Source organism: Bacillus rossius, chromosome 10, assembly GCF_032445375.1.
Source record: "Bacillus rossius redtenbacheri isolate Brsri chromosome 10, Brsri_v3, whole genome shotgun sequence".
Lineage (NCBI taxonomy): Eukaryota > Metazoa > Arthropoda > Insecta > Phasmatodea > Bacillidae > Bacillus > Bacillus rossius.
The window spans coordinates 52,872,587-52,891,853 of NC_086337.1; the positions used below are offsets into that span (position 1 = coordinate 52,872,587).

The window sequence follows — 19,267 nt, forward strand, 5'->3', positions numbered from 1 at the left end:
AACAGACATACTGCGCTAGTATGCACACGATACACGCAATGACAATAACTACCAACAATTTTATTAAACGTTAATCACTAATATATAATATATTTTTTAAATTTTTAACATATAATTAGCTGTAGGTGTAGAATCTTCTGAAATTTCATTGGATGAAAAAATATATATATACAATATTTTTTTTCTAGTTTGTAAAATATTATAATAGTTGAACATTTAAAACTAAACAGGCCCCCTCCAGACCTGGGCCCTGGACCCAGGGGTCCACCCAGCCCCGCCCTTAAGGGTCATGACAGCAGGTGTGGTGGTGGTGATCTCGACGGTAAAGCCCCGTTTACACGTTGCCAGTAACTCGCACAAAATGGTCGAGTAGTAACTGGTAGACAGTTACTTGACTCGTGTAAACGGGTAGGGCGAGCTACTCGTGCAGGCCAGTTACAACTAGCATGCCAGTAACTGGAAGGGCGAGTTACTACAAAAATATTTGTTCCACTGGCCGCACTGGCCTTTCCCCCACCACGACAATAATTCTTGGTATCTGCGAGATACTTGAAGCGTGTAAACGCGCATACTAGCAGCTGGTTACTCGACACATGTAAACGCTGCTGATGAGCTACTTATACAAGTAGAGTAGCTGGGTTCTAGCTTTGAATATATATACTGTATAGAAGTCGCGAGCGGATAGGATTTACTCTACGTTTTTCAAAAGCGTATGATGAGCAGCTTGGGAACTTCACCGCTGCAGTGCGCTGTCAAAACGCCCTCCTGTATCGTCTTAGTTGTTATTTACACGTTAGAGCGCAGCGCTGTCGCCTGCTGTCATACCCCGCACCCCTCATCCATCATTCTCTGCAGCTCAACGTCGTTCAACGGGAGGGGGAAGGGGTGTTTGAAGAGTTCGACACTTGTCCGCTAGGGACCACCACGAGTCGATGCCCTGGAGATGGTGGCGATTGCGGCGGTGAATTAACCAACTACCTCAAAACCGTATTAGAAATTTTAACCTGGGCTGGCGACTTCTATACAGTATATATATTCAAAGGTAGTAGTGATCTCGGCGGTAAGGACGAGTTGCGTGGTGCCGCATGACTCGTGACTCGACCCCCGCGCGCCAGAGCACTCGTGTAACAGGATAGCAGGGGAGAGCTGGAGTGGCTGGCCTTGGAGCCGGTCCCCGTCACAAGACTCTGGCTGCGCCGTGTGCAGAGCTTCAGGGGGGAAGAAAAAAAATTGGTTGTCTGTAAAGTCGGTTTACGGACGATAGTTTGTGACAACGTCATGACAAAACATTGATGAAATGATTGCATACTTTGATGAATAAAATTGAATCATTTTTATTGAATTATCACTATTTTGTATGGATACAAAGATGGAGTGAAATTAAATCTACAATTTAATTGATAAATTTACTTTTATTTGCACTCATTATTCAAATATGTTTATTACTTTAACTAAGTGATTATTTTAACTATAACTTTTATACATGTTTGCTATTTAACTTCTTACAAACTGTGTTATTCTGTTAAGGATAGGATGAAGATAGGAAAAGTAGGAAACGAATGGGAGTGTTTCAAGTTTAATGTGCCTCGAAAAAGTCAAATCGATGGTTCTTCCAATCGAGTGGAAGAGAGATAGATGCAACGCAAGCGTACAATGAGCGTAACGGGACGCAGCGTAACTGGCCAATGTGCGTAACGGGACACTTTTTCGTGCGTGCAGCTGGCGTTCATCGATTTATTATACGTTATCACGTCGAAAAACACGCCATGTTAAAACTGCTCAAGGTATCGTAGTGGTTTCTGTTTACGAAAAGCAATGCTTGAGGGGGCTACAAGTTTCGAGCGTTACGAAACTTCCGATCGTATGAGAGGAATAGTTTGTTACGGGGTGGGGGAACCGGTAGAGGAGGAGAGATTGTCATCGGCGACGCTACTCCAACGCATGCGCTAGCGGTCGAATGGGAATAGGTACGTAGCGTAGCATGCTGTATGCTAGTTGTAACGGCCGGCAGGGGAGAAGTAGGAATTACCCAGAAGTGACGCTACGGACTTCTCGTTAACACTGCTTGTGTTTGTCTACTCCTCAGATTTCGTTAACGGTTAACGATTGACGCTAACCATACTTATTTTGTTCTATTTAAAGTATCTACAATTAATTATTCTTGTGGAAAAGAGTTATTGATTTGTGCAATTAACTTTATAAGTATCGTTCATTTTTATGTGGATAGTGTTATTGAAAATGTAAATAATTTTTCTCTTTACCTAATATGCAAGAAGTTTCACTTCTATTGCTCGTGGACTCCACGTAAACATTATTATTTTTTATTTTATTTTTGACGTGACAACGTCCAATAAAACGATGAACGCAGGCTGCACGCACGAAAAAGTGTCCCTTTGCGCACATTGTTCCGTTACGCTGTGTCCCGTTACGCTCATTGTACGCTTGCGCCGCATCTATCTCTCTTCCACTCGATTGACCTATGCGTCCGAGGAGAAGAAAGACAGCGGCAGCACACAACTTACATCTACACGTGAACTGTTTCGGCGACTGTTTATAAAGTGAAGTGAAAAGTTAATTTGGTTTTCATTGCTTATTACTACAACAATTTCGGCAATAAAGGTTAATTATTCTTGCATTTTAAAAATCTGATTACTAGTATAATTTCAAGTATTTATTATTTTATTATTAAAATAAAAATGATTCAATTTTATTCATAAAAGTATGCAATGATTTCATCAATGTTTTGATTTATGACGTCACGTTAAACTATCGTCCGTAAACCGACTTTACAGACACACTTTTTTTTTTTTTTTTTTTTTTTTTTTTTGCTGGGATTGAATTTACTTACTGAAAATATAAATTTTCCCAACCTGTTTAACTGTTGAACGGTTCCAGGGCACCCTAAGTGCCAGTGAAGTACGCGGCAACCATACAGGATGTGTACCGTGACTCGTTCACGACGTCAGTGTCTCTAATTAACGTAGTTTGTGACAAGTCGCATTTCTGAGTCTCCCTCTTCCCCTGTCTTTAGTGTTGTTACTTTTCTTTGTCCTGCGTCGCATGTTTACCGCAGGCCTTGGCTGTCTCGTGATGCGTGACGGAATGCTCACAATTCGTCACAGGTATGTCTGTGCGACAAACAGATAAGCGGACTCTGCAAGGTTATCAGTTATCAGACAGTCATTCGCGTGTGTTGGGCTATATGATGTCCCTCACTTTAGTTTGCGGTACAGACACTTTGTTGGCATCCACAGATGTGAGATTCCTACTACCCAACTTCTTGACATTAAAAACTTTTTTTGACGTGACAACGTCTAATAAATCGATGAACGCCGGCTGCACGCACGAAAAAGGATGACTCATTGTCCCGTTACGCTCATTGTACGCTTGCGCCGCATCTATCTCTCTTCCACTCTATAGGAACAACGATCGATTTGACTTTTTGGAGGCACATTAAACTTGAAACACTCCCATTCGTTTCCTACTTTTCCTATCATCGTCCTATCCTTAACAGAATAACATAGATTGGAAGAAGTTAAATAGCAAACATGTATAAAAGTTTTAGTTAAAATAATCTGTTCGTTAAAGTAATAAACATATTTGAATTAATGAGTGCAAATAAAAGTAATTTTATCAATTAAATTGTAGATTTCATTTCACTCCTTCTTTGTATCCATACAAAATAGTGATAATTCAATAAAAATGATTTAATTTTATTCATAAAAGTATGCAATAATTTCATCAATATTTTGTTATGACGTTGTCACGTTAAACTATCGTCCGTAAACCGACTTTACAGACAACCTTTTTTTTTATTTTCACTATTTGTTGGTTTTTCTAACACCATAAAATATTGTCTGACAATATTATTACAGTTGTAATAATTTTGAAAGGAAAAAATAATAATTCAATGGTAAATACCAATTGTTATTTCGCTGACTAAACTATTCATAGCAGTTTTATCGCTATTTACAACAAGGCATTCCAGTGAAGTATGTGCTATGCTCAAGAAAAAAAAATCTAATTATGAATCATATAAAATAAATTGTTGACAAGCTGTTGAAATCAAGATGGAGTGTTTAAATTACATCTCCGTAGACGTGAAAATTGAATATTATCAAATGATGCCGATTATGAAATACAACAAGAAAATGTATTTCCTAAAGTTTTGTTCCAAATTCTCCTTTACAAATTTTTTTTTCAGACAAATTTTCATTGCATTATAAAGTTGTGCCCAGATCATTTGCTCTCTATAACGTATATCTGGCAACAGCAGGTCGAAACAAGGACAGTGCTGCTAGCAGACACTGTGAGCTGGAAAGAGAGAGTAAATGTCCATTTAAATGAATTTCACAAAGATACATATGGGCAATAGGAAGCACACCTTTATAATTGCACGATGAACTCCTACTCGCCACGGATCAATCATTTGCAATCATCGCTTTCCCGCTGTTTGCGGTCAGTATATATTTTTTTATTATTTTGTGGGTGAGAATGTTATATTATTTAGGGTATATTCTCTCTCCCCCCCCCCCCTCCCCTACGGGGGTGGGAAGTTATGTTCCCGAATCCCTCTAAGGGAAAGTTTGTGTGTTATGTTGTAGGCTTTATCTTTGAAAAGATTTGTGCAATGGGAGTGCATGACTTGATGCAAGCTTTTGGACATACGCCATTGCTAAGCACATGTATGACTGTAAAAGAAAACTACAAAAAAAAACACATAAGACAAAAACACAAATTAAGAAAAAAAATTGCTTTTATATCCTGTTGACAACAGCAAATTTTTTGCTTAATTTGTGTTTTTTGTAGTTTTCTTCTAGTCATACGTGTGCTTAGCAATGGCGTATGTCCAAAAGCTTACATCAAGTCATGTTGTAGGCTATATAATAAGCTACCCCCTTTCACAGCCTGCAGGAAGCAGCTCTATTACTGACCTCACTTGCAATGTCATGCCGTTGCTATCAGCGTGGCCTTTGTATACTTGGCCTCGCAATGGCACGTTTGATGAAGAACAAGCTATCTTTGTCTGCGATAAACTGCGATCAACACCGAGCCAGATATATCTAGTATGTATGATACGCTTTTCTTTTTGAACTGTCAACTTCTTTACAGCTGGTAGGGTAAGTAGCGATGACGTCACCACAGGGTAACGAAAAAAAGTTGAAGCAATGGAAATTGCTTGTTGGCTTTGGCGGGGGGGGGGGGGGGGTAAGAATGGCGTGCAGTAAGGGCAGGTACAGTGGGTTGCGATTGGTTGGAGGATCGATCACCCAAAGTTCGGCCCCACACCTAATTACGGAACGCCCCGACGCGACGGAATTAATCTTGATCTACGGAAGAATGCTTCCAGTGCCTGACTTGCGATCCCAAACCACAGTCATTCCGATGTGGCCCTGTCCATTCCTCGGACAGCTCTACATTCCCTGGTTCTACACTGTTCGGGTGATTTAGGATGCCTAAAATGCACATAAGGTTCTGCCTTTCCCGATTACACCCGAACAATTCACCTTCGGCCAACCTCGGGTTTATATATATATATATATATATATATATATATATATATATTTCTCTGTTTATTTTAATGTAGCTATACTAACTTAACTAACCGTCCATAGTGTTTTAAAGTGTTTTAATGTAGCTAACCTAACCGACCACTTTTAATATTTGAATTCATTTTTCCTGCGCAAAAATAAAACAAATCCCGAAGTTGGCCGAAGGTGAATTGTTCGGGTGTATAATCGGGAACGGCAGAACTTTATGTGCATCTTAGGTCTCCCGGGTGATGTACAGGGAAAGATGGATTTGCGTGAGGGCCGGTAGTACAGAGATGTGCTCTCGGAAAACAACTCGACGTGACTTCCACTGTTATGTAATCACGTGCGCACCAGTTTTGAGATTACACGAGACAGGTTGTAACTGCGTTCAACTTTATACTTCTGTGGTCCCTCTTCCGAAGTTTGTATTCGTAAAAATCTGGAGTTAGTAGCAGAAAAAAAAACAAATATGCAACATGGCGGGCTGTTTGGGCCGTCGAACGGTTTGTAGAGTAGGTACCAGGACTGACGCACCATTTGCTAACTGCTGAATTTTTTTTTTGAGGTGGTCTGATTACGAATAGCATTTAAGAGTCTTAGCAATCGTCTGTACGTAGGGACACTTGTATTTTGCGAATACATTTCGTGTCAAGATATTTCACAAAATTAGCTCTTTTTTTTCCCTGTAGGTATTGTCTGTGGTCGGTTAAAGCTGTTTTCTTGCACTTGACGTGCCCAACGAGAATATAGGTACTTTACTGCTGTGCCCACAATTAGCCGCAAAACTACGAGAAAGCTACAGTATGTTGTGAAATACCTTGACACGAAATGTATTCGCGAAATACAGGTGTCGATATCTATAAATGTTTCGTTTCGATGTTTCGTTTTAAACATGTAATTTTTTAGACAGTGAAAAAAAAACATATGCTGAAACTGGTGTTTTCACGGAAGTTTTTATGTATGAAAAATTGTTTGTCTGTAAAGTCGGTTTACGGACGATAGTTTAACGTGGGTGGGTGGGTGGGTGGGTGGGGTGGGTGAATAGTCAAATGTTTAATTTCCCCCCCCCCCCCCAAAAAAAAAATAAAATCCTGGCTACGCCCCTGCTACATCCCAAATAAATACACGTTTTGTGGTACGGAAGAAAAAAAACAGAGCATGAACTTCGGGGAACTGCGGGTGTGGCTCTCTCGTCTGTGAAATGAAGGCTTACCGCGTGTGACGTGTTCTCGGAGGCGGCGACCTTGGGCGCATGCGCGCCAGATGGCGTGTTTGTTGTGGCGCTGTGGGGAGGTGGTGGGGAGGGGAGGAAGTCACGTGAGTCGCCTGATGTGTACCGAGCCATCGATTGGTCGACCGCCTCACGCCACTGACGGCTCTTCCTGCTGTTCACCCGAGATGCGTCTGTTTGCGGCAGGGGAGCGCAACGTAATGTGCGGAAAGCCTATGATCAGTGGCGGATCCAGGATTTTGGTTTGGGAGGGGCTTGACTCAGCTGAGGCTAGGCTTTATCATGGCAAACACTAAAACAATAGTGGACCCAGATGCTTTTGGAGGGGACTTGAGCCCCTTAGCCCCCCTCTGGATCCGCTACTGCCTATGATGTACTTTCTGTATTGCACAGACCCGAACAAGCCCGAAATATCTACCTTCGGCAAATTCCTAAACAACCATTAAAATGATTTGACAGTATTTTTAATGTAGCTATACTAACCCAACATAACCAACCATCCACAATTTTGTAAAGTAATAAAAAATTATATCCCGTAGTTGGCCGAAGGTAGATATTCGGGCTTGTTCGGGTCTGTGCAATACAGAATGTGCATCATAGGCTTCTCGTAATATGCGGAGTTTGGCCACTAAAAAAAAAATGCTGTGCGATTGAGAAATGACAACATGAATACTTATATTTAAATTTAGAGAAAACATTGACAGGTTAAATATAATAGTTAAAATAAAAAAGTAAATTCACAAACATTCATAATTTATGGAATGGTGTATTAACGAAAGTGGTGTATTGAGTATAATGGCATAATATTATACTTTGAAATATTTTTGACAATGTTGTATTATCTTGGTAGCAATGAAATAAGCATGGCTGCCAGTGAAGATGTGCACGTGTGTTTTTTTATTGCAATTGAAACTGAGGACATTATTTTAAACACTAATACTTTGCGGTTATATTTTTTTTTAAAACAAAAACAAAATATAAAGCATTTTAACACATTGATTTGGTTGTTCCTTATTGCAAAATAGATAATTGTAAACATTTATAGTGAATATACCCAGTAACGAATGACCACAAAAATATCATGGTTGCCAACATTTACTTTTGAAATGTTAACTGATTGTCGGCGTCGTAGGCTCATTATAAGCTTGCTCGCTTATCGCTTAGCCCCAGCGGCGGCGGATGATTGTAGGGTTTGGGTGCTATAGGATACTTCCCAGTTTTAAGAGGTGTCAGAAATTTGGGAAAAATAAAAGCCTTTCAAGCAATTATTTTAAAGCAATTCTAACACCTTGAAAAGCCATAATGAAAACTAAGGTTTTATCTGTGTTTTAGAATACTACAGTTTAAAATCTGCATATGGTATCAAAAGCACAAAACAAATTTAATCGACTTCACTGGTCTGGTGCGGAGAGGCCCTAGTGTTTAATCGTTACCGCCGGGATTTTAACTTCACAGAAAGTGAATATAATAAAAATGTAAAATCAGTTTTAATCATATTGCAGTCTAGCCTATCATGCAATAATGATAGTAATAATAATAATGCAAATTTTGACTTGATGTAAGCTTTTGGACATACGCCATTTCTAAGCACGTGTATGTCTGTAGAAGAAAACTATAATAAATAAATAAATAAATAAAATAAACAAATGACAAAAACACAAATTAAGCAAAAAATTGCTGTTGTCAGGATACACCACACAATACTCCACAACAGGAATATGGTAAACTGTAGAAGAAAACTACAAAAAAAATGACAAAAACCCAAATCAAGCAAAAAATTGTGGAGTATTGTGTGGTGTTTATATCCTGACAACAGCAATTTTTTGCTTAATTTGTGTTTTTGTCATTTGTGTTTTTTTTTGTAGTTTTCTTCTACAGACATACATGTGCTTAGCAATGGCGTATGTCCAAAAGCTTACATCAAGTCATGCACTCCCATTGCACAAATCTTTCAAAGATAATATCAATGCAAATTTTGCCGTTCCTAGTAAATTTATAATTGGTTAGTATAAAAGATAGATTTATGAACAAAATCTTAAAAAAAAAAAAAAACTTTAGTTATGTTTGAGTTCTGTACTTGTGTCACGGGAAGGGTTTTGGCAGCCCATGGGTTGAGCCAATGGCAGACCTAGATTTAGCGGTCCCATGAGCTGTTTATGGGGGCCTGTAGTTCCAGAGAGGAGTTTTACCATAGGACTAGTCCCCAGAGAAACCTAGGATTCGTGGGCCATCCTGTAAATTTTAAAAAAAATCATTAAGTCAACCAGGATCTTAAATTTTTACTACGGTTTTTCCTAATTATTTATGATTTCGAAGTATGAGAAGTAAAATAAGAACAATAAAAAATGATTTCAGCATTACTAAAAATTCAGATTAATTATGTTAGTGTTATATAATCAGTAGAGCCACGGAATTTTCGCGCATTCATTTAGTCGCAAGCTAGAATGCAAACCTCCACACTGTCGCACTGTGTTCATGATTGGACCGCAGTTATCTGGACACGCCCCTCTACGACCGTAAGCCAACGATGTCCAGCTAGCAGAGAAGTAAGCGAATCAGGTAGTGCCAAATAACAAGGATAAAAATGTTCTCGCTAAGAAATCAACCAATGGGAAAGTAAACATGGGTCCAGCACACCCATAACTTTGGATTCTATCCTGAGGCCAGAGGAATCCGCGAGATTTCTGGGACTCTAATAATCAGTAGGATTGCACAGTTTAATGGCAAGTGTTTTGCACGGCAGGTTGATCGGTGTTGAAAGGGCCCGGGTGCGCTGATGACCGGTGTGTGCGGTGTTGCAGGACGGAGAGTTCGTGAACGTGGAGCGCAGCACCGACTGGATCTGGGACTGGAGCAGCCGGCCGGACCAGGCGCCGCCCAAGTGAGTTGCGCCGGCGCCACCAGGGGCAGCTCGCGTCCCCTTCGCCGCAGAATTTTGACGTGACAACGTCTAATAAATCGATGAACGCCGGCTGCACGCATGAAAAAGTGTCCCGTTACGCTCATTGTCCCGTTACGCTCATTGTACGGTTGCGCCGCATCTATCTCTCTCTTCCACTCGATTGGAACGACCGTCGATTTTGACTTTTTTTTCGAGGCACATTAAACTTGAAAAAACTCCCATTCGTTTCCTACTTTTCCCTATCGTCCTATCCTTAACAGAATAACAAAGATTGGAAGAAGTTAAATAGCAAACATGTATAAAAGTTAGCTATAGTTAAAATAATCTGATCGTTAAAGTAATAAACATATTTGAATCAATGGGTGCAAATAAAAGTGAATTTATGAATTAAATTGTAGATTTCATTTCACTCCTTATTTGTATTCATACAAGATAGTGATGGTTCAATAAAAATGATTCAATTTTATTCATAAAAGTATGCAATCATTTCATTAATGTTTTGTTATGACGTTGTCACGTTAAACTATCGTCCGTAAACCGACTTTACAGACAAACCATTTTTTTTTTTTCAAGCAATATTTCATTATTGTAACCGGGAGGAAGTTGTCGACATATTTGCTCGTTGCTGCTTATTCATTGACTTACATCTCAAGGTCTCCAAAACATCAGAACATAGTGGTGCAAGTTAAAAAAAATATTACAGCTTAGAGTAAGCTTCATGTTTATTATTTGGTATGGCAAACTCAAATCTGCAAAACATTTTACTTTCACCCATAGGCGTGCGCAGGACTTAAGTATTGGTGGTGCCAGATTACACAACAGCCCTGTCATTCACGGACCCCTCCTCCGGAAAAATTTGGATTTGAAAGCGCAAAATAACAAAAACATTAAATACACAGATGTAAAAATTTTAACCTTTTTTTTATGACAAATTAAGGCTTTGAACGTTATAATCACCAGGAAAACTACTAAACTATTTAAGTACAGTTTTAAGCTTTGTTGAGCCATAAAGTAAATTGCACAAATTGTTTGCACGGAATTCATGCTGGTGGCTTTGAAAAACCGTACTTACATGTTTTCTGAAGACGCCAAATAAATGCTAGAAAAAACATTCTCAAATGTTAAGTTTTAAAATCAACAAATCAAGGGAGTTTTTGTAACATACCTTAAATATGTAAAATATTAAAATAATAAAAATACACTAATAAGAGTGGGCAAAAGTTTTAACTTTTGGAATACAACAAAAATGTTTTGTCGGCGACTGCATATAAGTCATCGAGTAAGCCTATCCTTTTAACTAACTTAACTCTCTCTCTTTTTTTAAATAAACCCTGGCGGACGGCGGCTATTATTCCGTGCGCCTGCTGAGTGGAGTGAACAGTGGACACCGAGCGCGCATTCTATGTAATTCGAGGAGAACTATGAGAAGTATTTACATTTCAGAAGTTTCGTAGCCGCGGCCCGCGTGTACAACACAAGTAATTGCACCTGGCTTGTTTCCGTGTGTATAGTTGGTTCGATTGATAATTGATATACTGATAGTGTTATGAGCACATATCTGTAACTCGACACGATTGGAAAACATATTTTATTTTGGAAATAATACGGATTTTTGTAAGTATGTACTATTTCTGCTTGTAAAAAAAACAAAATAACGTTAACCCTAATGGTGGTGCCAAGGCACCTGTGGCACCTACCGTGCGCACGCTTATGCTTTCACCACTATGTTCCTTATCCCTACATTTGTATCATCCATACATATTACACACTCTTAAATAGAATTCAAAACTTACTATTTAAGTAAACTTCACACACTCTAAATTAAATTTACATTGTCAAAAATTATCATGAAGGAGCCTTGTTTATGAAGCAATATCTGCTGTCGTAACCCTAATGTTTTAAAAAGAAATTTATTAGTGATACTATTTGGTATATTATCTTATTTTACTTATACACTTCAAATTCAGCTAATGGAGATGTCATGAGGTTAAAGACTAAATAATTTACATATAAACATAGTTTAGTTACAAAACAGTACAGTTATATTTAAATCAATAGTTCTACATGTTTAGTAAATATAATTTAAAATAAAAAGATGTACCTTTTTTTCAATGCTTTTTTTCTTGTTAAGTGGACATTACTTAAAGAACCTTTTGGACAAATCAGTATGCAGTTCGTGCTACCTGACATTCTGCCATCAAAGCGCAGGTGCGTCAGCTGAATGAGTTTTTTGTGGACAGAAGTGGTGTGTCTGGGGGTATTTCCAGGTGTACGGTTGCTCGTTTGTTGCAGAGACTGGAAGTTCAAGCACCCCAAGAGGAAAACCTACAGCATACGCCACGCCAAGGTCGGCAAGAACAGTCTCTTCTCGAAGGAAGTCCTCTACACGTTGTTCATTACAAACTTCATCTCTCTGCTGCTTGGCACAGGAGTGGGGTCAGTTTCTTTGTTTTTGTGTGCCCCCCCCCCCCCCCTTCCTCGACTAAAAAGTGCAGTTTGCTTTGCTTTTTATGTGAAGCAAATATTTGTAGCCATACGTCAATTGTGGCAGTGCGTTTCGGTTACTGTTTTTTCCAACTCTCGTGCATGTAAAATGCTGGATGAAATCAGGGACGTAACCAGAGGGTGTGCCTGCATTTGGAAAAATAGTTCACATTTCCATGAACTTCCAGTATGTAACCTTAAAATTTAAAGTCACGAATATAAAAAAAATTATTATAATACAATATATCAAAGTATTTATATGCTAATACCCGAACGGAAGTAAAACCAGTTGATTTGAATGCCGTTCCGTTTAGCTCTACACAGTCAGTGCTGAATTATTCAAAGTTACACAGAAAATTATTTCTGCTTAGTTATTCGGGTCATTTATAGTCGGGCGTCTACAGGACGGTTAAAGGTTTAAAAAAAATACAAACTAAATGAGTAAAACATATTTATAATATCATAAATTTCACTGTAGACATTTACGGTAGACATAGTTGAAGCTCCGCCCGATGATTATATTTCCATTTTAACATCAGAAGGGTGGGACGGTTATGATAATGAACTGTAAAAATTGCAGCCATGCGTTTGTGTTAATAGGGACACATAGTAATTTTACTATGGATATTTACTTAAATATCATTGTGTTAGAACACAAAAAAAAGTGTTGGAAGTCACATGTACTGAGTTATTTGTATTGAAAGATACATACATGTATTTCATCAAATATTTAAAAATCTGGTATTTTTCATGTACTACCCAACTTGCAATGTATAAAAATTAAATGACTGCAAAAAAAAATATTTATTTACCATCTGAGTTCAATAAAAAATATTTGGAGTAGAGGAATTAATATGTGATGGTGCTATGAGGTGTTCCTGCAAGAAATATGTGTTGTGCTGTATTTATGATAATGCCTGTAATTTCACCCTTCTAAGTAACTGCAGGATGACCTTATGTATCATAATTGCACTGTGAGGATGCAAACTAGAAATGGGCAGAAATCAATAAATTTAATAATCTAAATTTATTTCATCTCCCTCCCCCTCCCAAACACATTATTTTCTATCCCACATAGTAGTTAATATATCTCTCATTCAACAAACATTGTTATTCTTCCAGAGCAAAACAAAAAGTTGGCACTCTGTAATAATATGAAATTTATTTCAGTTTTTTTTATTTAGGATAGAAGAAAGTCCTACATTTTGTGTAAAGACAGTCCCTAATTATTTCATAAACTGTTCATTTCACATGCAGACTACATTATAGGCCCAAAAATAAATATACAAACTCTATTAATATTCTTAACTTCTCAAAAAAAAAGTTCTTCTTACACTAAATTAATCATCCTTATTATGTCTCGTTTCTTCTGGGCCTTTTTTCAGATTGTTACTGCCAGTCCGTACCAAATGTCCCATAAAGTAACTAAAGCAAGCGCCTCCATCAACAACGTAAAATAAATAGAAACACTTATAAACTAAAATTAACACAATTTAAAAAAAAATGGCTGGGTAGACAGACAACTTTAGAAAATAGTGACTTAGTCTTAACTACATCACACTTCACATGCCCCCCCCCCCCCACCAACTTTTAAATCATAGAAGGGGGTCCCCTTTCTATGGACCTTCCCTCTTCCTATGTTACCGTGAGTGCCTCACATGATTTCCGCCCTTTGGATCGAGCAGATAACCCGTTATTCAAATGGGAGGATTCTGCCCGTCGCTAGTACATACAAACCCAGATGCAGGAGCGTTGTGACTGACGTAGCGCGTGGCCTTGTTGTTTTGCAGAGTGTGGCTGAACAAGAGGGGGCTGTACCTGCCCAGGCTGAGCCTGGAATGACTCGCGACGGCTCGGTCATGAGGTCAAAGACTGACGGGAGGTGGGCGGAGAGGGGGCACCGCTGGGGATGAGAGCTTCTTATTCACGTTTTTTTCACTACTCTTTGTACTCCGCACCGTCTGGCGTCGTCCATCACCGGAGGCCAGCTCTTAGCTGCAGTCACCGACTCTGTGACTTGCTGTCACTGTCCAGTACCGACGTCCGTGTATTTCTAGTGTGTGAATCCCTGTGTAAAATTACAGTATCAAGTTTGTACCGTTTGCATAACGAGCATAAGTCAGTCCGTGAGTTCAGCGACAGATCTCAGCATAACTAAAATAATGGTTACTTTTCCATGGTTTGGTATATTTAGGTAGATGGGATTGTGTAAGTGTGGCAAGTATTTCGTAAACCAGGTAATTAGTCTGTTTGTTGTCTTAACTGTGTTAAGCAGCCTGGATTATTTTTAAATACTGTTTCATGAAAAAACTGTATGTTTAATCTTTATTAGCAGTTTTTGGACTGCAAGAGTAATTTGTATTTTTGGCTGGAGGTTGTTCTAATGTTTTGTTATTTCAAAAGTGTACAAATGTGTTAACATTGAGCATTGGTTACAAGCACACGACCACACCATGTATATCTTCACTGTCTAGACAGATTCAGAGTGATGACATGCCTTTTACTGGTTGGGTGGACCCCCAGATGTTCCTTATTCGGAAAGTCTGAGCGATGTTGCTCGATGGGTGATAGCATCAAGTCTGCTGCAGGTCTGATTGTCTCGGGGGAAATGGAGGGGTGATAGTAATTTGGCATATCCTAGCTCATTTTCAGTAAGCCGTCGGGCAAGAGGGGCCCGCATATTCAGTGGTGTATCTGTATTAGTGAGGCGGGATGATAAGTGCGACGTTAGCTGGTGCTTCTAGCGCAGTATATCTTCTAAGCGCAAGACTCTGAACTGACGCGCAGTCTTCTCGTCGCACATAGTAACACCAAGAAATTTGAGAAGTAACCATAACATTAGATGGTGTAGTAGAAATGAAGATAGAGGTTTAATGCAAGACCTTGGGTGCTTTCAAGAACATTTACTGGGTATTGTCTGAAAACATGCATTTCAGCCCTTTTTGCTTTCCTAAAAATGAAGTTTTTAAAAACGAAATATGGAAACAGAACTACCCTTCCTCACCTCAGTGCATTCTTTAATGCTTTTTGTAAACGGACCCCACTCGGACATCTTGAGCAGTTTTCAAATCACGTGGTTTCTTCTGAAGTTCTGCGCACCACGTGTGTGCCCGGGTGGGCGGAGACTGACCCGGCCTGTCTTGGGGCAGGAGTGGAGAATAACTGTTTCACTGGAGAGTTCAAATTGCTCCATCAATTAACTTCGCTGTAACGGAGGCACAGCAATGGAGTCAAGTGTGCATTAGCGGCAACCGTAGTCCAAATTTATTTGCAGGAAGGCTTAATTATTTTTCTTAATAAGAATAACAAATCATTTAATAAGAATAATAAAAAAAAAACTTTTTTTATGTGAAACTTCTTTGGGTGCGATGAGAGTAAAATTTCAAGGCCGAATTTTAATGTGAAAGATTGTCGTGAAACGTTTCTGACATGAAAATGACAGAGGATAGGTACTTGGCCAAAGAGATATAGAGAGAGCACTGTGCTGTATATGTTCCTGGGCTCATTTTTTTTCCCTTTGTGCAATGATTCGTCCCCAGCCCAAGGAAAAAAAATAGAACCAAGGGAGACACATGAACGAAAGAATAAGTCAGAGAGAGTGCACATGTGCTTGTTTCAGGAAATAGATATAGGTAGGCCTATCGTATACTGTCAGCTGTGAGTGCCTTGAGTTTTATATTTGCTATCAGAGCACTAGTGTTCCTCCTTGTTCAACCAGCAATGTAGAGAGCGCTGTAGAGACAGTCCCTGCATTTCCCACATAGATAGTGGTACCTGTTATGAATTTTATATTTCATTCAGAGATACGGCATGTTCCAAATGGCAGAATTGTTTGGAAAAAAAACAGTAACACGCATAGTGAAGTAAGTAATCATTTTCTTAATTCGTGTTTATTTAGAAAATTGTCTTCTTTCTCTCTCTCTCTCTCTCTCTCTCTCTCTCTCTCTCTGTCATTTTACCCATTGTGATATACTTACGAGTTGAGGTTTGAATTGCCAAAGAAGTTTCACTTGTATCATGTGTACTAAGTTACACATACTTTTTTTTTAATTTAGCAATACAGATATTGTTTGCGAACGAAGAACTCTTATGTTGTAGATGTAAAATTGTTATTTTTCACAGATAAAGGATGTTAGTGTGCCAAGCCGTGGGGTTTTTGATTGACATAAACATTATCAGAAAAAATTTAGGTATTTTTCAAGATCCCACACTGAACATTATTTATGTAAATAATGTAAAACTTTTGTGGACGAGATAAGAAAAAAATTAAACTTTAATTTTTTTTTTAGTTGCACATGTTCATTAATTAATGTGTACTGGTCTCAGTGTGCAGTGTGTATAATATGGTTAAATTTTTTTACAACCATGAGAAATAAATTGTTTTTAGTGTTGTTTTTTTATGTCTTGACTTATTGAAAGAGTTAAGAACTGTATTTGAATAATTAGGTGTGCTTTAAAGTACATAACAGTACTATTTCAAGTAAGTTGCTTGTAAGGATTAGAAAAATATATACTTCTTTATTGGCTAGGAAAATTGGTAAAACAGGGTTTTGTCATTTTAGACTTGATGGCAAGAAGTGTGAGCTGAGGATCTCAATACTTAGCAAGATGAGCTTGAGAAATTTGTGTTAAAACTAAAGTATTCTTGCAAGTGTAAAATGGTTCACCGTACAGAATGTAGTGAAAGATATTCACGGTCACAGAAAATCAATTTTGTTATTGTGTGTGCCTCATTAAAACTGTTGGTAAGATTTTACTTATTTGCATAAAATGTATGTTTATATTAAAACTGTAAAAATACCCAGAAACATTAAATGGAAAGGTTTAAGAAGACATCTACATCATTATAGTAAGCATCGAGTCATTTAAGCACAGATTCGTATGAATTAATTTAATCATACCAGATGTTGGGATTGAACTCACGGGAACACATGAGAATGTGACATCTCTGTGATCACAACCCAGGATGACCAAAAAAACTTGAGAATTTTCTATTCCTTCAAAACTATACTGAATTATGATCACATTATTTGACACCATCAATCCTAAGTGTGTGCATACTGTTATATCTTAAGACTTGTACTTACTGTTTGATACAGTATGATTGAGAACATTAATGTTTAAAGTACGTAGTTGAAACAACATTAAACACAATTTAAATGAGCTGGATTGTTAACTAAAAACAAGCCTCATTATATACGTATTTCCTTATTTTTACGTAGTGCAGATGGCAATCGTCTGATTTTAGTTGGGCCAAGATATAATTATTTGAATGATTATAATACAATTTGATGAGTAATGTAGTTTCAAAATGATGGATCATTGGTAAATAACATACAAGCTGCTTTTATGTGTGTTCCGAGACATGGTAGTATAATTTCCTGGGAATTTTGATAGTTTTTGTTCTGTCTCGGACATATTTATACATGAGATTGAGGTTTATTTGGGTTTAGTACCATTCAACTATAGAGGATCTGTTTCTACTGTATCCCATAACTGCTCTTTTATTTGCCATTTGGGATAAGTTCTCTCACCGTTCAGTACAATCGCTAATAATTTGTGGTCATAGAGAAATGTTCACACCAAGGAACAGCAGGGTACCTAGAGATGCTTGTATCCAAATGCATGCAAAGATGAAAGCAGCCATGAAGCCATAGATGTACCATTAGTTTGTTTCATCAGCCATTGTTGCACTATTTAAAATGCAGGACTTGATGAACGAAAGACGTAGGTATGATGTACATACACATGTTTGTGCACAATGTTAATTGTCACTGTAATTTTATGTACTGGTTCATTGCTTAGTTTCTTAAATTTATTTTAGCTTCTTAGAATAAGTCTTTGTAATAGTTTTTCAATATGTCAGATGTTTTAAGTTTGTGTTGTGTTTATGAATTCAAATATATATTATTTTTAACATTGTTTATATAATACTTTAGACTTAGAGGATGTAAAATATTTGGCTTTGTTTCCTAGCTCTGATTTGTGCTCGTTATTCCATAATTTTCTGTAAGTGTGGATAGTGAGGTTTTGGTTTAATACAGTCTATAATGATACACATTGATAATTTATTTCTCTAAGCTGAGTATTCTGTTTACTATATAAGCTACGTAGTGGTTCCAGATGATACATTTTCTATTCGTACTAAGATATATATGTATATATAGCTATTATTTTCTATTCTCTACTAAGAAACATAGTTTTGCAAAGATCTAATAACTATTTTGGAATTCAAAACTTTAACTATGCGTTTGTAAAATTGTTGACTTATTGGGATTGTGACGGATGTTTTGTAAGCATTTTGAATGAAATATTATATTCCATATCTCATGTTAGAATTAGAATTTTTGACAATGTTTAAAGTTATACAGATATTGTACAGTAAATAAAAAAAAATTGTGGCAAATACTGAAGTCATATACTTATTTTATTGTATTAAATCACTGGAAATTTTATAATCATTGTGCACTACTTATGACAGCCTTTCAGTTAATATTTATATTAAAATTTATCATGTATAGTATAATATTAACTTTGTCATTTTACTAAAAAAAAAATTTTTTTTTTTTTTACTTTTTTTACTTCTTGTTGAGTCTTTAAACCACACAAAGTTATTTTTGTTCAAAAAAACATCTCACAACATACTACAAATTATTTTTATCGTTTATTAGGATACACCTTACACTGAATCAGTCAAACGTCAGGAAATTTGCTTGATTAATAATAATTCAGTAAAGTGTTGTAAAAGAATGTTTTCAAAAACAGATGGTAATTTTTTTTATGAAGTTAATGTTTTGGCTGTTTTATTTATCTTTTCATTTGTGCATGCACAAGCGAAAGATTTTCTAGAAAAGTGATTTTGAATTCCTCTCTAGCTAGGAGAAATTAAAATTGCGAGAGAGTATGTATGAATAAACATACCTGTATTTCGTAATGTGTATATGGCAAAATATCCACTGTTATTCTTGTAGCCTGTCTTAATTACTTAATGAATTATTGGTAAGCAAGCTCACAAAATAAAAGAGTAAAAGTTTATGTGAATGTAGAGAAATGTTCCTGATTTTAGACATTGGTGGCACTACATCAGTGTGAATATTACCCATCATATGTACAAAA

General features: G+C 37.4%; 1 protein-coding gene across 1 annotated transcript in view; it reads left to right on the top strand.

Moving 5' to 3' along the window:
- LOC134536137 (BCL2/adenovirus E1B 19 kDa protein-interacting protein 3) overlaps positions 1 to 18,557 on the top strand; it is a 66,002-nt gene extending 47,445 nt beyond the window's left edge. The window contains exons 5-7 of the mRNA XM_063375731.1: positions 9,567 to 9,646; positions 11,960 to 12,103; positions 13,942 to 18,557. Of these exons, the coding sequence (XP_063231801.1) occupies positions 9,567 to 9,646; positions 11,960 to 12,103; positions 13,942 to 13,993 (276 nt within the window). The 3' untranslated portion in view covers positions 13,994 to 18,557. The remainder of the gene's footprint in view (positions 1 to 9,566; positions 9,647 to 11,959; positions 12,104 to 13,941) is intronic.
- The last annotated feature ends 710 nt before the right edge of the window (positions 18,558 to 19,267 follow it).